This window comes from Aegilops tauschii, chromosome 2 (genome assembly GCF_002575655.3).
Source record: "Aegilops tauschii subsp. strangulata cultivar AL8/78 chromosome 2, Aet v6.0, whole genome shotgun sequence".
Taxonomy (NCBI): Eukaryota; Viridiplantae; Streptophyta; class Magnoliopsida; order Poales; family Poaceae; genus Aegilops; species Aegilops tauschii.
This window is the reverse complement of record NC_053036.3, coordinates 621,422,706-621,437,434: the sequence shown is the minus strand read 5'-3', so window position 1 is coordinate 621,437,434 and position 14,729 is coordinate 621,422,706. Positions and strand designations below refer to the sequence as shown.

At 45.0% G+C, this 14,729-nt stretch overlaps 2 protein-coding genes across 3 annotated transcripts; one reads left to right on the top strand and one right to left on the bottom strand.

Moving 5' to 3' along the window:
- The first annotated feature begins 4,997 nt into the window (after positions 1-4,997).
- On the top strand, positions 4,998-7,714 carry LOC109753556 (ubiquitin-conjugating enzyme E2 28). Of its 2 annotated transcripts, none has more exons than XM_073509317.1 (5): positions 4,998-5,273; positions 5,357-5,437; positions 6,792-6,919; positions 7,093-7,197; positions 7,338-7,714. In XM_073509317.1, the coding sequence occupies exons 1-5, from the start codon at positions 5,126-5,128 to the stop codon at positions 7,479-7,481; spliced, it is 606 nt and encodes a 201-aa protein (XP_073365418.1). In that variant the 5' UTR covers positions 4,998-5,125; the 3' UTR covers positions 7,482-7,714. The 2 variants fall into 2 exon arrangements, with proteins under 2 accessions (XP_073365418.1, XP_020168067.3); XM_020312478.4 differs by having other exon boundaries at positions 5,149-5,277.
- A 1,867-nt stretch (positions 7,715-9,581) lies between these two features.
- Positions 9,582-14,729, bottom strand: LOC109753568 (actin-related protein 8). The gene is made up of 12 exons (XM_020312490.4): positions 14,154-14,729; positions 13,938-14,032; positions 13,447-13,517; positions 13,194-13,261; positions 12,840-12,901; positions 11,871-11,968; positions 11,398-11,479; positions 10,942-11,084; positions 10,505-10,653; positions 10,284-10,417; positions 10,054-10,172; positions 9,582-9,982 (listed from the first exon to the last, which is right to left on the bottom strand). The coding sequence occupies exons 1-12, from the start codon at positions 14,513-14,515 to the stop codon at positions 9,887-9,889; spliced, it is 1,479 nt and encodes a 492-aa protein (XP_020168079.1). The 5' UTR covers positions 14,516-14,729; the 3' UTR covers positions 9,582-9,886.

Below are 14,729 nucleotides of genomic sequence, written 5' to 3'. Positions count from 1 at the left end.
TTTTTTTGCCTATTTCAGTGTTTCGTAGAAAATGAATATCAAACGGAGTCCAAACGGAATGAAACCTTCGGCAGAGTTATTTTTGGAACAAACACAATCCAGGAGACTTAGAGTGGACGTCAATGAAGGAACGAGGCAGCCACAAGGTAGGAGGGCGCGCCCAGGGGGGTAGGCGCGCCCCCACCCTCGTGGGCCCCTCGTGGCTCCACCGACCTATTTCTTTCGCCTATATATACTCATATACCCCGAAAACATCCGAGAGCACCACGAAACTCTATTTCCACCACCGCAACCTTTTGTACCCGTGAGATTCCATCTTGGAGCCTTTTCCGGCGCTCCGCCGGAGGGGGAATCAATCACGGAGTGCTTCTACATCAACACCATGGCCTCTCCAATGATGTGTGAGTAGTTTACCACAGACCTTCGGGTCCATAATTATTAGCTAGATGGCTTCTTCTCTCTCTTTGGATCTCAATACAAAATTCTCCTCGATTCTCTTGGAGATCTATTCGATGTAATTCTTTTTGCAGTGTGTTTGTCGAGATTCGATGAATTGTGGTTTTATGATCAAGATTATCTATGAATAATATTTGATTCTTCTCTGAATTATTTTATGTATGATTTAAATATCTTTGCAAGTCTCTTTGAATTATCAGTTTGGTTTGGCCTACTAGATTGATCTTTCTTGCAATGGGAGAAGTGCTTAGCCTTGGATTCAATCTTGCGGTGTCCTTTCCCAGTGACAGCAGGGGCGGCAAGGCACGTATTTTATTGTTGCCATCGAGGATATAAAGTATTGACAACCCTTTATCGCGTTGGTTGTAAGGTTCTTATTTGTTTGTGCAGGTACGAGGGACTTGCGTGTAGTCTCCTACTGGATTGATACCTTGGTTCTCAAAAACAGAGGGAAATATTTACGCTACTTTGCTGCATCACCCTTTCCTCTTTAAGGGAAACCAACGCATGCTTAAGAGGTAGCAAGACTTTTCAGCCAAAATAGTGTGAATAGTGACCTATAATAGCAAATAAAATTTGTTTTTCTTAACGCTTGGTTTTTGTTTGACAAAGTTTATATACTAATGCAAAAAAATCTAGTTTATTCAAAAAAACTAAACTTTTTTTGTAGTTATTAAAAAAACTCATACAGGGTGTATATACTTCCAGAAACCAAAAGGTAATACTACCAAATGTTGTCTGCCACGTGCTACCAATTTGACTTTCCCTGTTTTGTCAATGGGAGATATATCACGTTTTCTATCCGCAGTTTTACTAACAAACTACTATTATGTATCCATAAAATTTGTTGAGTACTCCTTTTTGGAAATTATAAACATCTCGTTTAGTATAATTGTGTATAGAATATAAACATGTACTGTTTTCTTTCTAGTTTGTTAGGCCTAACTTGGAATTTTCAGTAACCAAGTCAGGATTTGAGAGGGATCACAGAAAATTCCAGTAGCATCACTGTCATCCATAAGCTTGTTCAGACGGGTATGACTCGTACGACTATTTGGGTATACCATGCACCGGAGGAGATTCTCCTTTATATAATCGAGACTATAACACCCCTAGCTTTTTCTGCAAGAAAACTTTCGATCTATTTATCTTCAATTATGACAGTATAACAAACACAATAAATAAAAAATTACATCCAGATCCGTAGACCACATAGCGACGACTACAAGCACCGAAGCGAGCCGAAGGCGCGCTGCCATCATCGCCCCTCTCTCGCCGGAGCCGGGCAAACCTTGTAGTAGTAGGCAGTCAGGAAGTCGTTGTGCTAAGGCCCTGTAGGACCAGCGCAGCAAAACAGCAACCGCCGCCAATGAAGAATAACGTAGATCGGAAGGATCCAACCTGAAGACAGATGAATGTGGACGAACTACGACTAGATTCGAGCAAATCCACCAAGGACAGATTTGCCGGAGACACACCTGCACACGCCCACCGACGATGCTAGACACACCATCGGGACGGGGGCTAGGCGGGGATAATCTTATTCCATCTTCAGGGAGCCGCCGTCGTCTCGTCTTCCTGAGCAGGACATAAACCTAATAAAAACGCAAATGAACAATTGAAAATAGAGCCCTCTCGCTGGTAAGGGCCGAGATCCACCGCACCGCCATGGCCCCTAGTTGATGAATGGAAAGTTCCTTTTCCGCACAAAAAAGGATATTCATTCAGCATGGTCTCTCGTCATCTTCCTTTTCTTCTTTCCTTCACTAGATAATTATCCACGCATCACATTGATATAAATATTTAATACATTAGCTCGTGTTTTTACTTGCCCTGATGTGATTATACAAATAAATATTTATAAATTCCCGCCCATGGTTTATCTACCTAAATAAAAATACTTGTTGGAGAAATGGATAAAAATGGATGTATCTAAAACTACATAAACCTCCATGCACGGGCGGCAGGGGAGGAAACCCTAGCCGCCACCGCCGAACCGCGACCCTCTCCCCATCCCTCCCCTCGCCGCCGCCAGGGCGTGCCGGCGGGCGAAGCCCGCCCGGCATGGGCGGCGGCGGGGCGCTCCCTCCTTCTCGCGAGGCGGGATCGCCGTGGGGCGATCTACCTTGGCCGGAACGCGGCGTTGTGTGGGGCGCGGCGACGCTGGGCTGCCACGGTGGCTGGCGTGGAGGGCTGCACGAGGCGGGCTGCGTGCGGGTGATGGTTACGGCGGCCGGTGGTCGTTCTGCCGGATCTGGACGACGCGGGGGCGGTGGCACCTGTGCTAGGCAGAGTCGGGCGAGATCCCCTTCGGGCTGGCATCCGTGGTGCATGCGGTTTTGCTGGTTGCTCGCCGGATTCGTCCTGTAGCTTGCGCTCGGCCTTCGGCGCCGAGGCAGGTCGGGGAGGCATCCCCAGGGTGCTCGAGATGTGCTATTGGTGGCTGTGCTAGATGTGCAGCTACTGACGGCGGTGGAGTCCGACGGCCCTTCTCCATGGAGGCGGGACAGGGCGGTGGTGGTCATCTCCTCCGTCGGAGGTGGTTGGCCTGAGGCTAGGTGGTCGGATCTCCAGATCCGTCATCTCGTCCCGGCTATGAGTCGGGGAAACATGGTTGCCGGTGAAAACCGAGCCGACGGCAGACGATGGCGGCGTCCTCGCCGTTACCTTGATGGAGGCATCGTCGTGTAACTACTGTCGACCCACTCGTGCTGCTCTGGGGGAAACCCTAGGATCTGGTGTTCCAGATCGGACGATGGCGGCACTGCGGTGTCGTTTCTCTCTTGGGAGCATCGTTTGTGGAGCAGCGCTGGAAGTCAGAGGCAGGAGGTGGAGCGGCTTCGTCTTGCACGGAGCTTCGGTGGAGATGTCAAGTCATGGCTGACCGACAGGTGCTACGCTTTGTCATGCCTGGTCGGCAGCTGCTACGCACGACAGATCTTCCAAGGACTTCAAGTTGTGTCGGCTGCTGGTACTTGGCAGCATGGCGCTGAGGTGTATGACTGGCGACCGCGACGTGCTCAGCTGTTTGCGCGCAGGGAGGAGGTGTCGTTGGGCGCCATGGTGGCGTCGACGATAGCTGGACCGAGCAAGGTTGATGCATCAGTACAGTTCTGAAGATGGAGCAGTGACAGTTGGCGGCGGCGGCCTCTGAGAGCACGCCGGACCAGTGTGTGCCCCAGATCCGGCAAGTGGCTAGGTTGGGGTCTCAGGTCTTAGATGTTAGGCTTGGCTGCAATGTCTGGTTGGTATTAGGCCCGGCTATCTGCGCCCCTTCATCAACTGGATAGGTGTAGCGACAGCTTGTTGCTTAGACGACGGCTTTAGTCTTACTGTTGTATGACTTTGTAAGGTCTTGTGAGAATAATTAATAAAGTGGCTGTATGCATCGCCCAGATGCAGAGGCCGGGGGTCAGCCTCCTTTTCTAAAAAAAAAATCTAAAACTAAAATACGTTTAGATACATCCATCCATTACTCCGACAAGTATCTCCAAAAGGAGGAAGTATTTGGTAAAAACTTATTGAAATAAGACAATAAAAGATGGAATAGTTAAGACGGTTTTGAAATAAAACAATGAATAAAATAGGAGAGGAAAAATTAAAACGGAGAGAGGGAGGGAAAACGTATATAAGATTGGACGAAATACTTTGTCTGGCAGTAGGAGCGACACTATTTTCTAAATGACATAGACAATTGCTCATGCTTTGTCACATGCTATAAATATTCTAGTATGTTAGTCCATGATTTACCGACCCATATTATTTTGGAACACAATACAATCGCAAATGCTCTCATACGCATATATATACTCACCCAAAGATACTGAGCCGACGTAACATATTAAGATTAACGAAGTCACCACAGACGTTTCGTAGTCGTATGGAACATCTCCTCTAACTGGATAAACATTGCCGAAATGTCTAAAATAAATCCAGAAAAATGCGTGCAGCGGTGCCAAGTCTATTACTTAAACCCCGATGGATTGTAAATAAATGTTTTATAAAGCCCTACCAATGACTACCTAAACAAAAATCATGTTTTTATCATTTTTATTGGTTTATGAAAGACAACATAATTTTATTTGTTAACTCAATAAAAGGTGGGATATTTAAGACGGGTTTCATGGGAAATCGGTGAAAAACCCCAAAGACAGAGGAAAATCAAAACGAAAAGGAGGAAAAACGTATGTAAGGTTGGACGAATCACTTTGGAAAATAACACCTTTTATAAGTACTCTCTCCGTTCCTAAATACAAGTCTTTCTAAAATTTCCACTACGGACTACATACGAGTGAATGTACACTCTAAAGTATGTCTATATACATCTGTATGTGGTCCACATTGAAATCTCTAAAAAGACTTATATTTAGAAACGGAGGAAGTACTGTATAAGTAAGTAGAGAGAAAAAAATGTTACTCTTCATCAAGGGAATCACTACCTCCAAATACCCTAGAGTTGGGACCGGCCCCACCTGTCATCGTCACCGGCTCAGGGCTAATGGCGTCTTGTTTGCGAAATTTCCCCAAAAAAACATGCTTATTTCCCTCCCCACCCGAAAAGCACCGAAAGGGGGGCGAATCTGTGCGCGTCCAGCGTAAGCATCACGCGAGCCGCGGGCGGCCGTCGATCCGCGATCGGACGGCCGAGGCCGCCCCTCCGCCCTATATAATGCGCCCCCGGCCTGCCCACACCCAAATCCTCCGACTCCTTCTCGCCCCCTCTTGCCCCGTGGTCCCCAACCGCCGTCCGCCGCCGCAGAGGGGAGAGGCGGCCGCCGCCCACCGCCGCAGCACCGCCGGCCCCGTCGCCCCCGCCGGTCGGTACGCGCGACGCCGCACCCCGTCCCTCTGTTCGATCTGTTTTCTAGGGCCTGATCTGTGCCGGATTTCGGCGATTTAGGGTTTGATCCCATGGCGTCCAAGAGGATCCTCAAGGAGCTCAAGGACCTGCAGAAGGACCCTCCCACCTCATGCAGCGCAGGTGATTTCCCCTCCGCCCCGTTCGATTCCGTCTAGATCTCGCCCCGAGTAGAATTGCGTCAGGATGGGCGCGCCGTTTGCGTGGTCTTGGTTGTTAGTTTCTGGTCATGGGGGTTAGGTTGTCGATTGTTTAGCTGTGCTCGCGCAGTGCTTTTAGGTTTGCTGAATTGATTGGTGGAGAATACTGCTTATGAACTGTGCATGGCCTATTAATATGATTGACTCATGTCATGTGTGTGATGTATCTTCTGAGCAGGCCATTAAAAAACCCTTGGATTTTGTTCTGTTAGGTTAAGGTATGCCAACCTTATTACAGTTTACTGTCAACAGCTCATTAGGTCAGTACCACATGGGAGGAACATGCACCACCCTGTGGCACTATATGCTATCTTAACTGCCATTAACCAGAAGAAATTAAAATTGCCAAGGACTTGAAGTTTATATGGACAGTTAGGCATGGACTAGGACTACTTATTAAACATACTGTACCAACCTTATCTGTTAGGCATGGACTAGACCATTTAAGAAACATAAACAGTGCCAACCAAATCCATAGGGAGAATTGTCGAGAGTGGCCTATGTTTTAGTAGGTGAGTGGCAAGGGTCACCTTTCTTCCTTGGGTCTATCAATGCATACTGTAAGAAATATAATTACTGAAGCAACTTTAGCTTTGTTAATGTTGTTCAAGCTTTATTTAAGAAACATAAACAGTACCAGCCTAATCAATCGAGAGAATTGTCAAGAGTGGCCTATGTTTTAGTAGGTTGCAATGGTCACCTGTTTTCCTTGGTCTATCAGTGCATACTGGAAGAAATATAATTAATGTTGTGTAAATCTAATTGAGAAACATGAACAGTACCAGGCTAACCAATAGAGAGGATCATCAAGAGTGGCCTATGTTTTAGCAAGTTAGGTTGTAATGGTCACCTGTTTTCCTTGGTCTATCAATGCGTATAGGATTAAATATAATTACTGAAGCAACTTTAGCATTCATAATGTGTGTAAACCTGATGTTCTGTCTTTTAGTGGAGATTCCTGGCTACAGTGGATGTCCTGTCCTGGCCTCCTGGGTGACTTGATGTTATTTAATACAGCAGTTGGTTCCACTAACCTCTTGAAATTAAGATCAAAGAACTTTGAATTATTCTAATCATTGTACTGGATGTGTATATGATGGATAACCCTTGATAACATAATTTCATGTCTAATTCTCAACTTGTTCACATAATTAAAGCTAGCAGCTGTTTGATCTCGCAGCAAATGAGACTTGTTTCTACTCATACTTGACTCGCTTGATACAAATGTGTTTGTCTGACTGTTGTGTAATACTGTTACTTTCCGTTTATTTGGGCAGGTCCTGTAGGTGAGGACATGTTCCACTGGCAGGCCACTATCATGGGACCCTCGGACAGCCCATTCACCGGTGGTCTATTTTTGGTGAACATTCATTTCCCACCGGATTACCCCTTCAAGCCCCCGAAGGTAATTTCCGGTGTTTCTCTGAGCTAACCTTTGTAAAAAAGAGTTCCATCTTAATTCTATGATATTGCAATTACTGTTACTCAAATGTCTTGGGGGTCCTCAAACAACTAGTTTGCTGCTGCTTGCTATCTTATCTATTTTTTTTCTGACATTCAGACATGAACATATTTCAGGTCTCTTTCCGCACCAAGGTGTTCCACCCAAACATCAACAGCAACGGCAGCATTTGCCTTGACATTCTCAAGGAACAGTGGAGCCCGGCTTTGACCATATCAAAGGTAATGATCTGCATTCCTAGCTTCGTCATTCCATTTTAGGTTAAAGCTTGTTGCTGATATAAGCTCGGTTCCTTGAGCACCTTCATCTCACAACAATCTTTGGTTATGTTTCTCTAACATTTACCTGTCTCTGTTAACAGGTCCTACTGTCAATCTGTTCGTTGCTGACGGACCCGAACCCCGATGATCCTCTGGTGCCCGAGATCGCTCACATGTACAAGACTGATAGGGCCAAGTATGAGTCCACGGCGCGCTCCTGGACACAGAAGTACGCCATGGGCTAGAGCTTGGACGGCCAGCTGGTGACCATGGATGCGCCGAGCCAGAACCGTTATCACCTAAATAACCAGCCAAAAGTATCACCCCACCCCGTGACGAAGTGAATGGACTTTTGAGGCCGTCGTGCCCCTGTTGAACTCGTATGAATGTACTCTTGCCATGTCAAGTCCGTTGGGTCTGGGTAGTCTGTTCTACCTGACGTTTCGTTATCCGTTAAGTTAAATCTCTGTCGTATCTATGATATGTGTGGCTATCCATTGCATGCTTTGATTGGATTTTCTGGCTGGGAAAGAATCGTGGGTTTAGAGAGCCCCTAACTATTTTGAAGTTGAAAATGTCGAAGCAAAGTACCTAAAATCCCTTAGAAAAATCCAAGTACCTAAAATCCAAGCCTGTTTGGTCTGTAATTTTTCTGAATGATCATGTCATAGAAACAGAGCAATGCAAACATTTCTATGGAATTGTGGTACTCCTTGAAATGCTTAATGGATTGGAGAGATGAAAACCAAGTTCCTGTGAAAATTTTGTGGAAAATCTAAGAGTTCAAAAAACATATAAAGTATGTTAAGAGGGTGATGTTGCCATGTGAAATTCCAAGTTCAAAAAAATAAACAATTTAAGAGCTATAAAAAAATCAGCAATGAATAGTGACATTGGGCACTATTCAATGTTGATTTTGTTTTTTTACCTTGTATAAACGAATTTGTGTTTGTACTTGGAATTCACATGCTAACAGGACATCACTACTGTATTTTAGATATATTTTAAAACTTCAAACGTAGTTTTACATAGGGATGAAAATGGAGTGGAAACTTTTCGCTTTTCCAGAGGAAAAATGGAAACGGTCAGGAAATATGAAAAAGAAATGGAAATATGCAAAACGGAAGTGGAGATGATACTTTTTATGCGAAAACGAAAACAAAAACGGAACGTTTTTACTATAGGCCTATGTCTGTTTTGTAGCCTAACAACCAAACAACACACAATGACACAATAAGTAAAATGTATCATTTGAGGCCCAACTTCTACTACCACATATGTACTCAGCTTGACCCTATATGTAATTGTCCAGTACAACTATAATAATACGCTAAGTTACTAACATAATGATATTGTTTTGTAGCCATGTTAACAAGTCATTAAATTTCTTTCTTTTTGTGTGTACTTCTCTATGATTCAAGGAATTTTTAAATTCCGGTCAAATCCTACTTCTGTTTTCGTGTCCGCTTTGTATTCGCTTCGTGTCCGTTTCTGGTAGCATATGTTTACATATTCATTTCCGGGGTTTCTGTATTCGTTTCCGCTTCTGCAAATATATATATATAAACAAATGTAGTAGCACTCAGTTCCGTCCGTCTCTACTCCATTTTCATCCCTAGTTTTACATGTGGTTTCCACATAAACTTGATTTCCACATGATATTATCTCAATGGATCATGGCGACATCACATTTGAAACACCCAGTCGCCACCCTCGATTGGTGCGGAGGTAAACACCATCGGCCTGACTCCAACGACACAACTTTTTCTTTCGAGCCTCGCAAAGGTCCTTGGTCTTGTGATGCTGCCTATCTAGATCAGGCAGTCCCGTAGCCAATGTGCTTAGCGGTGATTCTCGTGGTTTTAGTTTGAACTAAAACCACGACGAGTAATTTGAAACGGAGGGAGTACACAATTGTGGCAATTCAACGAGGCTTGGTTCGTGCTTCAACGGCAAAATTGGGTGAATCCCCATGGTACACGATGGTCTCTTATTGTGGCAATTCAATGAGGGCTTGATCCGTGCTTCAACGGCAGAATTGGAGTGGTTGCCCTTGAAATCCTAGGTTTGTCCCAAGTCAAATTCAAAGTTTGACTATATATAAAAACCATCAACATCTACGACACAAACTAGTTTCACTAGATGCAACATATTCATACAAACATATATATGATGCTGTAGATATCAGTAACATATCTTTCAACAAACTTGGCCAAATATAGAGAAATTTGACTTAGATAAAGCTAGAACTTCAAATAATTTGCAACGGAAGGAGTAAAAGCCATAGTTAACTTCAAAAAACAAAGAGAATTGGAAGGGCAACGATAAATTAGAGCGTGATCCAGTTCAAGATAAATAGATGGTATTATTTCATCTCCAAAGCAATGATGTACGGGTACATAAATGATAAGAGAATCGTTCTAAATGCGCACAGCATGATACATTCACTTATGCTATACAGCATCCCATAGCCAATAACAATGTATCATTTTTATTTACTCACAATAATCTATCATCCATATACATGTAACCATATATCTGTTATGTACACCGGGGACTGATGCTGTATAGATCTGTACCATATTTTAGAGGATAACAACCTCATGGCTCTTTCGCTGGCTTTGCCAATCATAGCTGCGTCCGTCACGATCTATCGCCATGCATTCACTAAAGACGAACCACTGTGGCGTGACTTCTGGCGGAACTGCTTCTTGTTTATGCACCATGCATCCGAGAAAGTGCTCACCTGAATTACGGCAGTCATTAGTGAATATAAAAGTGCGATAAACTGATCACCAGAATCGACGCTGTCCTTACAGTGCCGATCATCTTTGCACCGAACCAGGCGGTGTCTGTGCCAAATGGAGGAGGCAGAACCCTTATTCCTTCTGAGATGTATGGAGGAAGAAGTTTGTGGAGCTCTTTCTCGAGCCTCTCTGTTCACAATGAAAATACAGCCTTATCCACCAGTGTTCTAGATTTGTTGTGTTATGCATTAACTTCCAATCAGCTGTTCAGTAGTATTAAAATGCATAAGGCAAGCATACCTGGCAAACCAGGTAAGCACGACGATCCACCAGCTAAAACCACCGTCTTGAACCAGCTGTGGTCACGGAGCACCTCTGTATTGTAGCAGTGATCCATACATAGAGATACTGCTTTGTGCAAAGCCATAGCACGACTGCAACACCAACATCGAGCAAGCGTAAGCGAACCGTATTAAAAGGAAAAGGACAAGCAAGGTTACGCAACAGAGAAGATAACATACACTCCTCCAATCTGGGGCTGGAAAAGGATTTCTGCCATCTTGAATCTTTCTTCTGATAGAGTGAACCACCCTTCACCATCCACCTCACAGGAAGCTTGTGTGTTTTTACATAGTTCTGCTTCATAATCAGCCGCGACGTAGCAAATTTTCTTTACAGATAGAAGAGGAAAGGGAGGTAGAATCATGTGTTAGCTATCATCTCCAGTTCTGTCATGTACATAATCAAAATAGGTTGCCCAACTAATGGCTCCAAGCACAAATAGTTTGTTACTATGTCGCCCTCAACTAATAATATAGGTTTCAAGCACAATTAGTTGGTCCGTAGCCCCCAACTAATCAGTTACAAGCACAACTGGCCACTAGGTGATATTTGTGTGGAGAACGCAAGCTACAACAAATTACATTAGCTATATTGGGATAATAAACAAAGACCCTACCTCCTTGATTGTCCGAACAGTGTACAGTGATTCAAAAGAAATATTCCTTCGCTGCAATAGCTCCTTTAGAAATCCAGTAAGTTTCAGAGCACCTTGCCCCACAGTTTCAATGCCTATCTCACGCATCACCCTACCTTGAAAGACTGTTGCAAGGAAAATACATAAGATAAAACAAATGGGTATTTTTACCACTTGATCTAGACGCAGTTCCATGTGTTATAAACATTTTGGGACAAAGCCCGACCATGAATAATTATCAGTCTACAGCCCACACATAAGTCTTATCAATACTCAAGCAGGTTCTTTGCATTAAGTTGATATTCGATGTAATAAAATTGTGGTAGGCCTAAAGGCTTGGAATATCGGCCATGTTTACTGATCTTAAGAGAAGATACATTAGATACTGAAGAAAACAGTAAGATGGTCGACTGAGTCGAACCTTACACCAGAACTTACTGGGAACAACGGATGTGACATTGAATCCAATGTTGACAACAATACCAGAGGTTCGTCTAGCAGCATACAAAGCTAGGAGTGCCTGCAAAAACACATGTCAACAATCTCCCAAAATATCTTCTTCAGCAGGTAAAGTTAATGAATAAAGTAAACAGAAAGGTGGCTTCTACAAGACTACAACTACATTGAGGTTCGATTTAAATTTGACGACAAAATATAGAAAATGTATTATAGAAAATTCTTAATTGAGAAGTTCCAGGTGTCCAGCTTGAACCGCGACTCATGATTCTGACACAATATAATATGCGAATCTTATACTTTTCCAAAGATAAAGAAAAATAGCGTCTCAAATCTCATTATGACAAAAAATTAATCAAAGGGACAGTGGTACACAAGGTTGGACCAAAAAGTACATCTAGAGGTGATAAATGTAAGGGCGAACAAAATCACCAAGGGAACATAAAAATGCTTACTTGATCAACAGCACAAACAGCAGGAACATTCATGTCGAACAAAACCGAGTACAATGTCTCCTTGTATTGCTTTCTTGAGGCCCTAGCAGCCTCGGTATCTGCGCCAAGTTGAGTTAGAAACATACGGTCAGACAAAGAAGTTTGAAATTGTTTATCAACCATAGTGACAAATTGATGGGCACATGTTGAAAAATTGTTTCAAGTTTCTATTGTTAACTTTGAATCAGTTGCAAAACTCTGGCTCTGTCGCAAAAAATATCTTCATCTTAATGTAGTCTCTTCTGCTGTCCTGTGGGGGCTGTGGAATTTTAGGACTCCATTGTTTTCAGTAGGTGCTCCTGGATCAGTATGAAACAGGTGCTAGGACTGGCCTCTCGTTATTTGAGAGATCACACAAAACCGTTCCAGGATTCAGGGAGGGCTCCTGATGGAATTTTAGACCTCGCCGTGGATGCATCTGTCGTGTGATGGCACCTTTTGCACTGGAACCAGACTGATACACTGCAAAAGGTGGGTTGGCTCTGTATCCTTGAAGGAGGCGGTGGGGAATGCTGCACATGGTGGAAGGAGCACCGTGGAATATCAGAAGCAGCATCCCAACGAAGAAGACCCCATCCATGTGCTGTTCTCTAGTTACTATTTGTGACACCCCCTAGCCTGCATGTCTGTTTGGGGTCTTTTGAACTCATACTGTGTTGGTTTCGTTGGTTTGCTTTATGCTGTGCTCTAGTGGCAGGCTGGTAGACACTCCTTTAGTTTTTGCTGTCTGTCGGTGTAAGAACTCGTTCGTGGTTTCTTTTCTTAATTGAAATGAAACCGAGGGATGGCCCCTGATTTTGAAAAAAAATGATGGGCAAAAAAATGTAACCATATAACAGGGCCGCCATATAGAAATAGTGATGAAGGTAAACAATGTAAGACAGAATAGACAATGATAAAGTAGAAAATTGTATCACCTAAAATACTAACCATCGGAGTGGCAGAGGGGAAGGGCAACAACAATTGGTCGAGCAGAAGGCTTTACATGCATCCTATAAAAAGTCAAGAATAGATAGAGTTTATGGCAAGAATATCTGGATACGCATATTGATTGCTCGTGTGTTGTGATCAAGCAAGAGATGGTGCAGCCACTTTGATAGTAGACTAACCTAGTCAACGAAAGTTTTCACAATATAAGTTGTGTGTGTGTGTTTCAAGTGAATTCACCCAGTGAGAACTCAAAATCATCAACGGAAAATGTTGTCTATTGAAATGGAGCAAAAAAGGTAAAGCAAATTTTTTATATACAAGATATTGCAGTGGAACTTAAAAGATGTTACATACCTGTTATAGATTGTCGAGAAAAAGTGACGAAGTCTTGCATACATAGGGGACTCGATGTTACCAAATTCCTGCATGATGATCCCAGCAAAAGTAGGACATAAATGATATTATCAATTCAATTATCTTATTATTACCGTGAAGTTGTTAAACCAACATTGGTCAGTGTGTTCCACAAAGAAAAAAATTGTCATGATAAATGATTGACGCGCAATGGCTTGGTAAATTTCATATTCTACTGATCACCACAGCTTACCAGAAAAGTTGCACAACGCCCAGAAGGAGCAGCATACTTGCTCCAGCCATACTTGCAATAGCCTGATCCACCTATAATTTAAGAAAACAAACAACAGGGAATGCACCATTTTAATGGAGGCCATAAAACAAAACAACAGGGGTCAATAAAAACACTGCCGATTTCCCTCCAAAAATGACTATCACCTCGCACAAAGCAAAGGGCCAGATACAATCAGCCTACCATAACGACCTAATGATTACTGAAGATAACTAATCACGTTATGTTCTGTTACCGTTAACAGTGGAATCCGGAGTCCGGACGCATGGCCGTTGGGGAAAAAATGTGTAGTGACTGACTGAAGGTAAGATCATTAGAGTTGTCCAAATGGGGGCATTTGTTGGTCGTACAATCCCTTAATGAAGCAATCAATGCATATATAATACACTTATACAATCGCTGGCTGACTAGATGATTAAGCGCATGAAAGGGAGATGCTGGCTGTTACTTACCATCGACTATGATAGAGCCTGGGACGAGCGCTCGCTGTCCGTAGATGCGCTTGAAGGAGAGCTGCGGCGGGACGCGAACGGTGCCGAAGTAGACGCTGCGTACGCACGGCACGGTGCTGTTACTGTTAGTTAGGCGAACGAAGCGGGGACGCCAAAATGGAAAGGCTCGGGCCGCGTGAGGAGGCAGGGGGGAAGAGGAGGGGGGGCAAGGGCAACCTGCGGGGCTGGGCGGGGCCGGCGGCGAGGTGGGTCTCGGCGAAGACGACGAGGTCCCAGGGGTCGGGGCCGAGGCTGAGGAAGAAGGCCCAGAGCGCGTTGTCGGAGGCGAGGAGGCGCCAGGTGCGGCACACGGCGACGGAGCGCGCGGCGTCGGCGGGGCCCAGCAGGCGCAGGATCTGCGCCAGCACGTCGATCGGCACCGCGTCGAGCGCGCCCAGGGAGCCGTACTCCGCCGCCGCCGCCGCCGCCGGGGCGCCGCGGCGGCGCGGGGAGGAGGAGGAGGCGGAGGCGTCCGGGTCGCGCGGCACCGCGCGGGAGAGCACGGAGCCCCACACCTTGCGCAGCAGCGTCGACGCCATGGCCGGTCGGACGGGCAGTGCGGCGATCGCTTACATGCGGGCCGCGGCGGACGGAGAGGACGAGCGCGGGGAGAGGAGTGGGGGATGGGAGGGGATCGAGAGGCACCGAAGCCACCAGAAATTTGGGGGCGTGGACCGGGTACGGGTCGAGGCGAGGTGGGTTGGTCCGTCGTGTGACTGCGAGTGGGCCGCGCGGCTCCCCCGTACACTGTGT

Coding starts and splice junctions, on each gene's coding strand:
- LOC109753556 (XM_073509317.1), top strand. CDS start 5,126: ATGCGCCCCCGGCCTGCCCACACCCAAATCCTCCGACTCCTTCTCGCC. Junction 5,438..6,791: donor TCCCACCTCATGCAGCGCAG/GTGATTTCCCCT, acceptor TTATTTGGGCAG/GTCCTGTAGGTGAGGACATG. Junction 7,198..7,337: donor CGGCTTTGACCATATCAAAG/GTAATGATCTGC, acceptor CTCTGTTAACAG/GTCCTACTGTCAATCTGTTC.
- LOC109753568 (XM_020312490.4), bottom strand. CDS start 14,515: ATGGCGTCGACGCTGCTGCGCAAGGTGTGGGGCTCCGTGCTCTCCCGC. Junction 13,262..13,446: donor GGCGTTGTGCAACTTTTCTG/GTAAGCTGTGGT, acceptor ATCATCATGCAG/GAATTTGGTAACATCGAGTC. Junction 9,983..10,053: donor GTGCAAAGATGATCGGCACT/GTAAGGACAGCG, acceptor GCCGTAATTCAG/GTGAGCACTTTCTCGGATGC.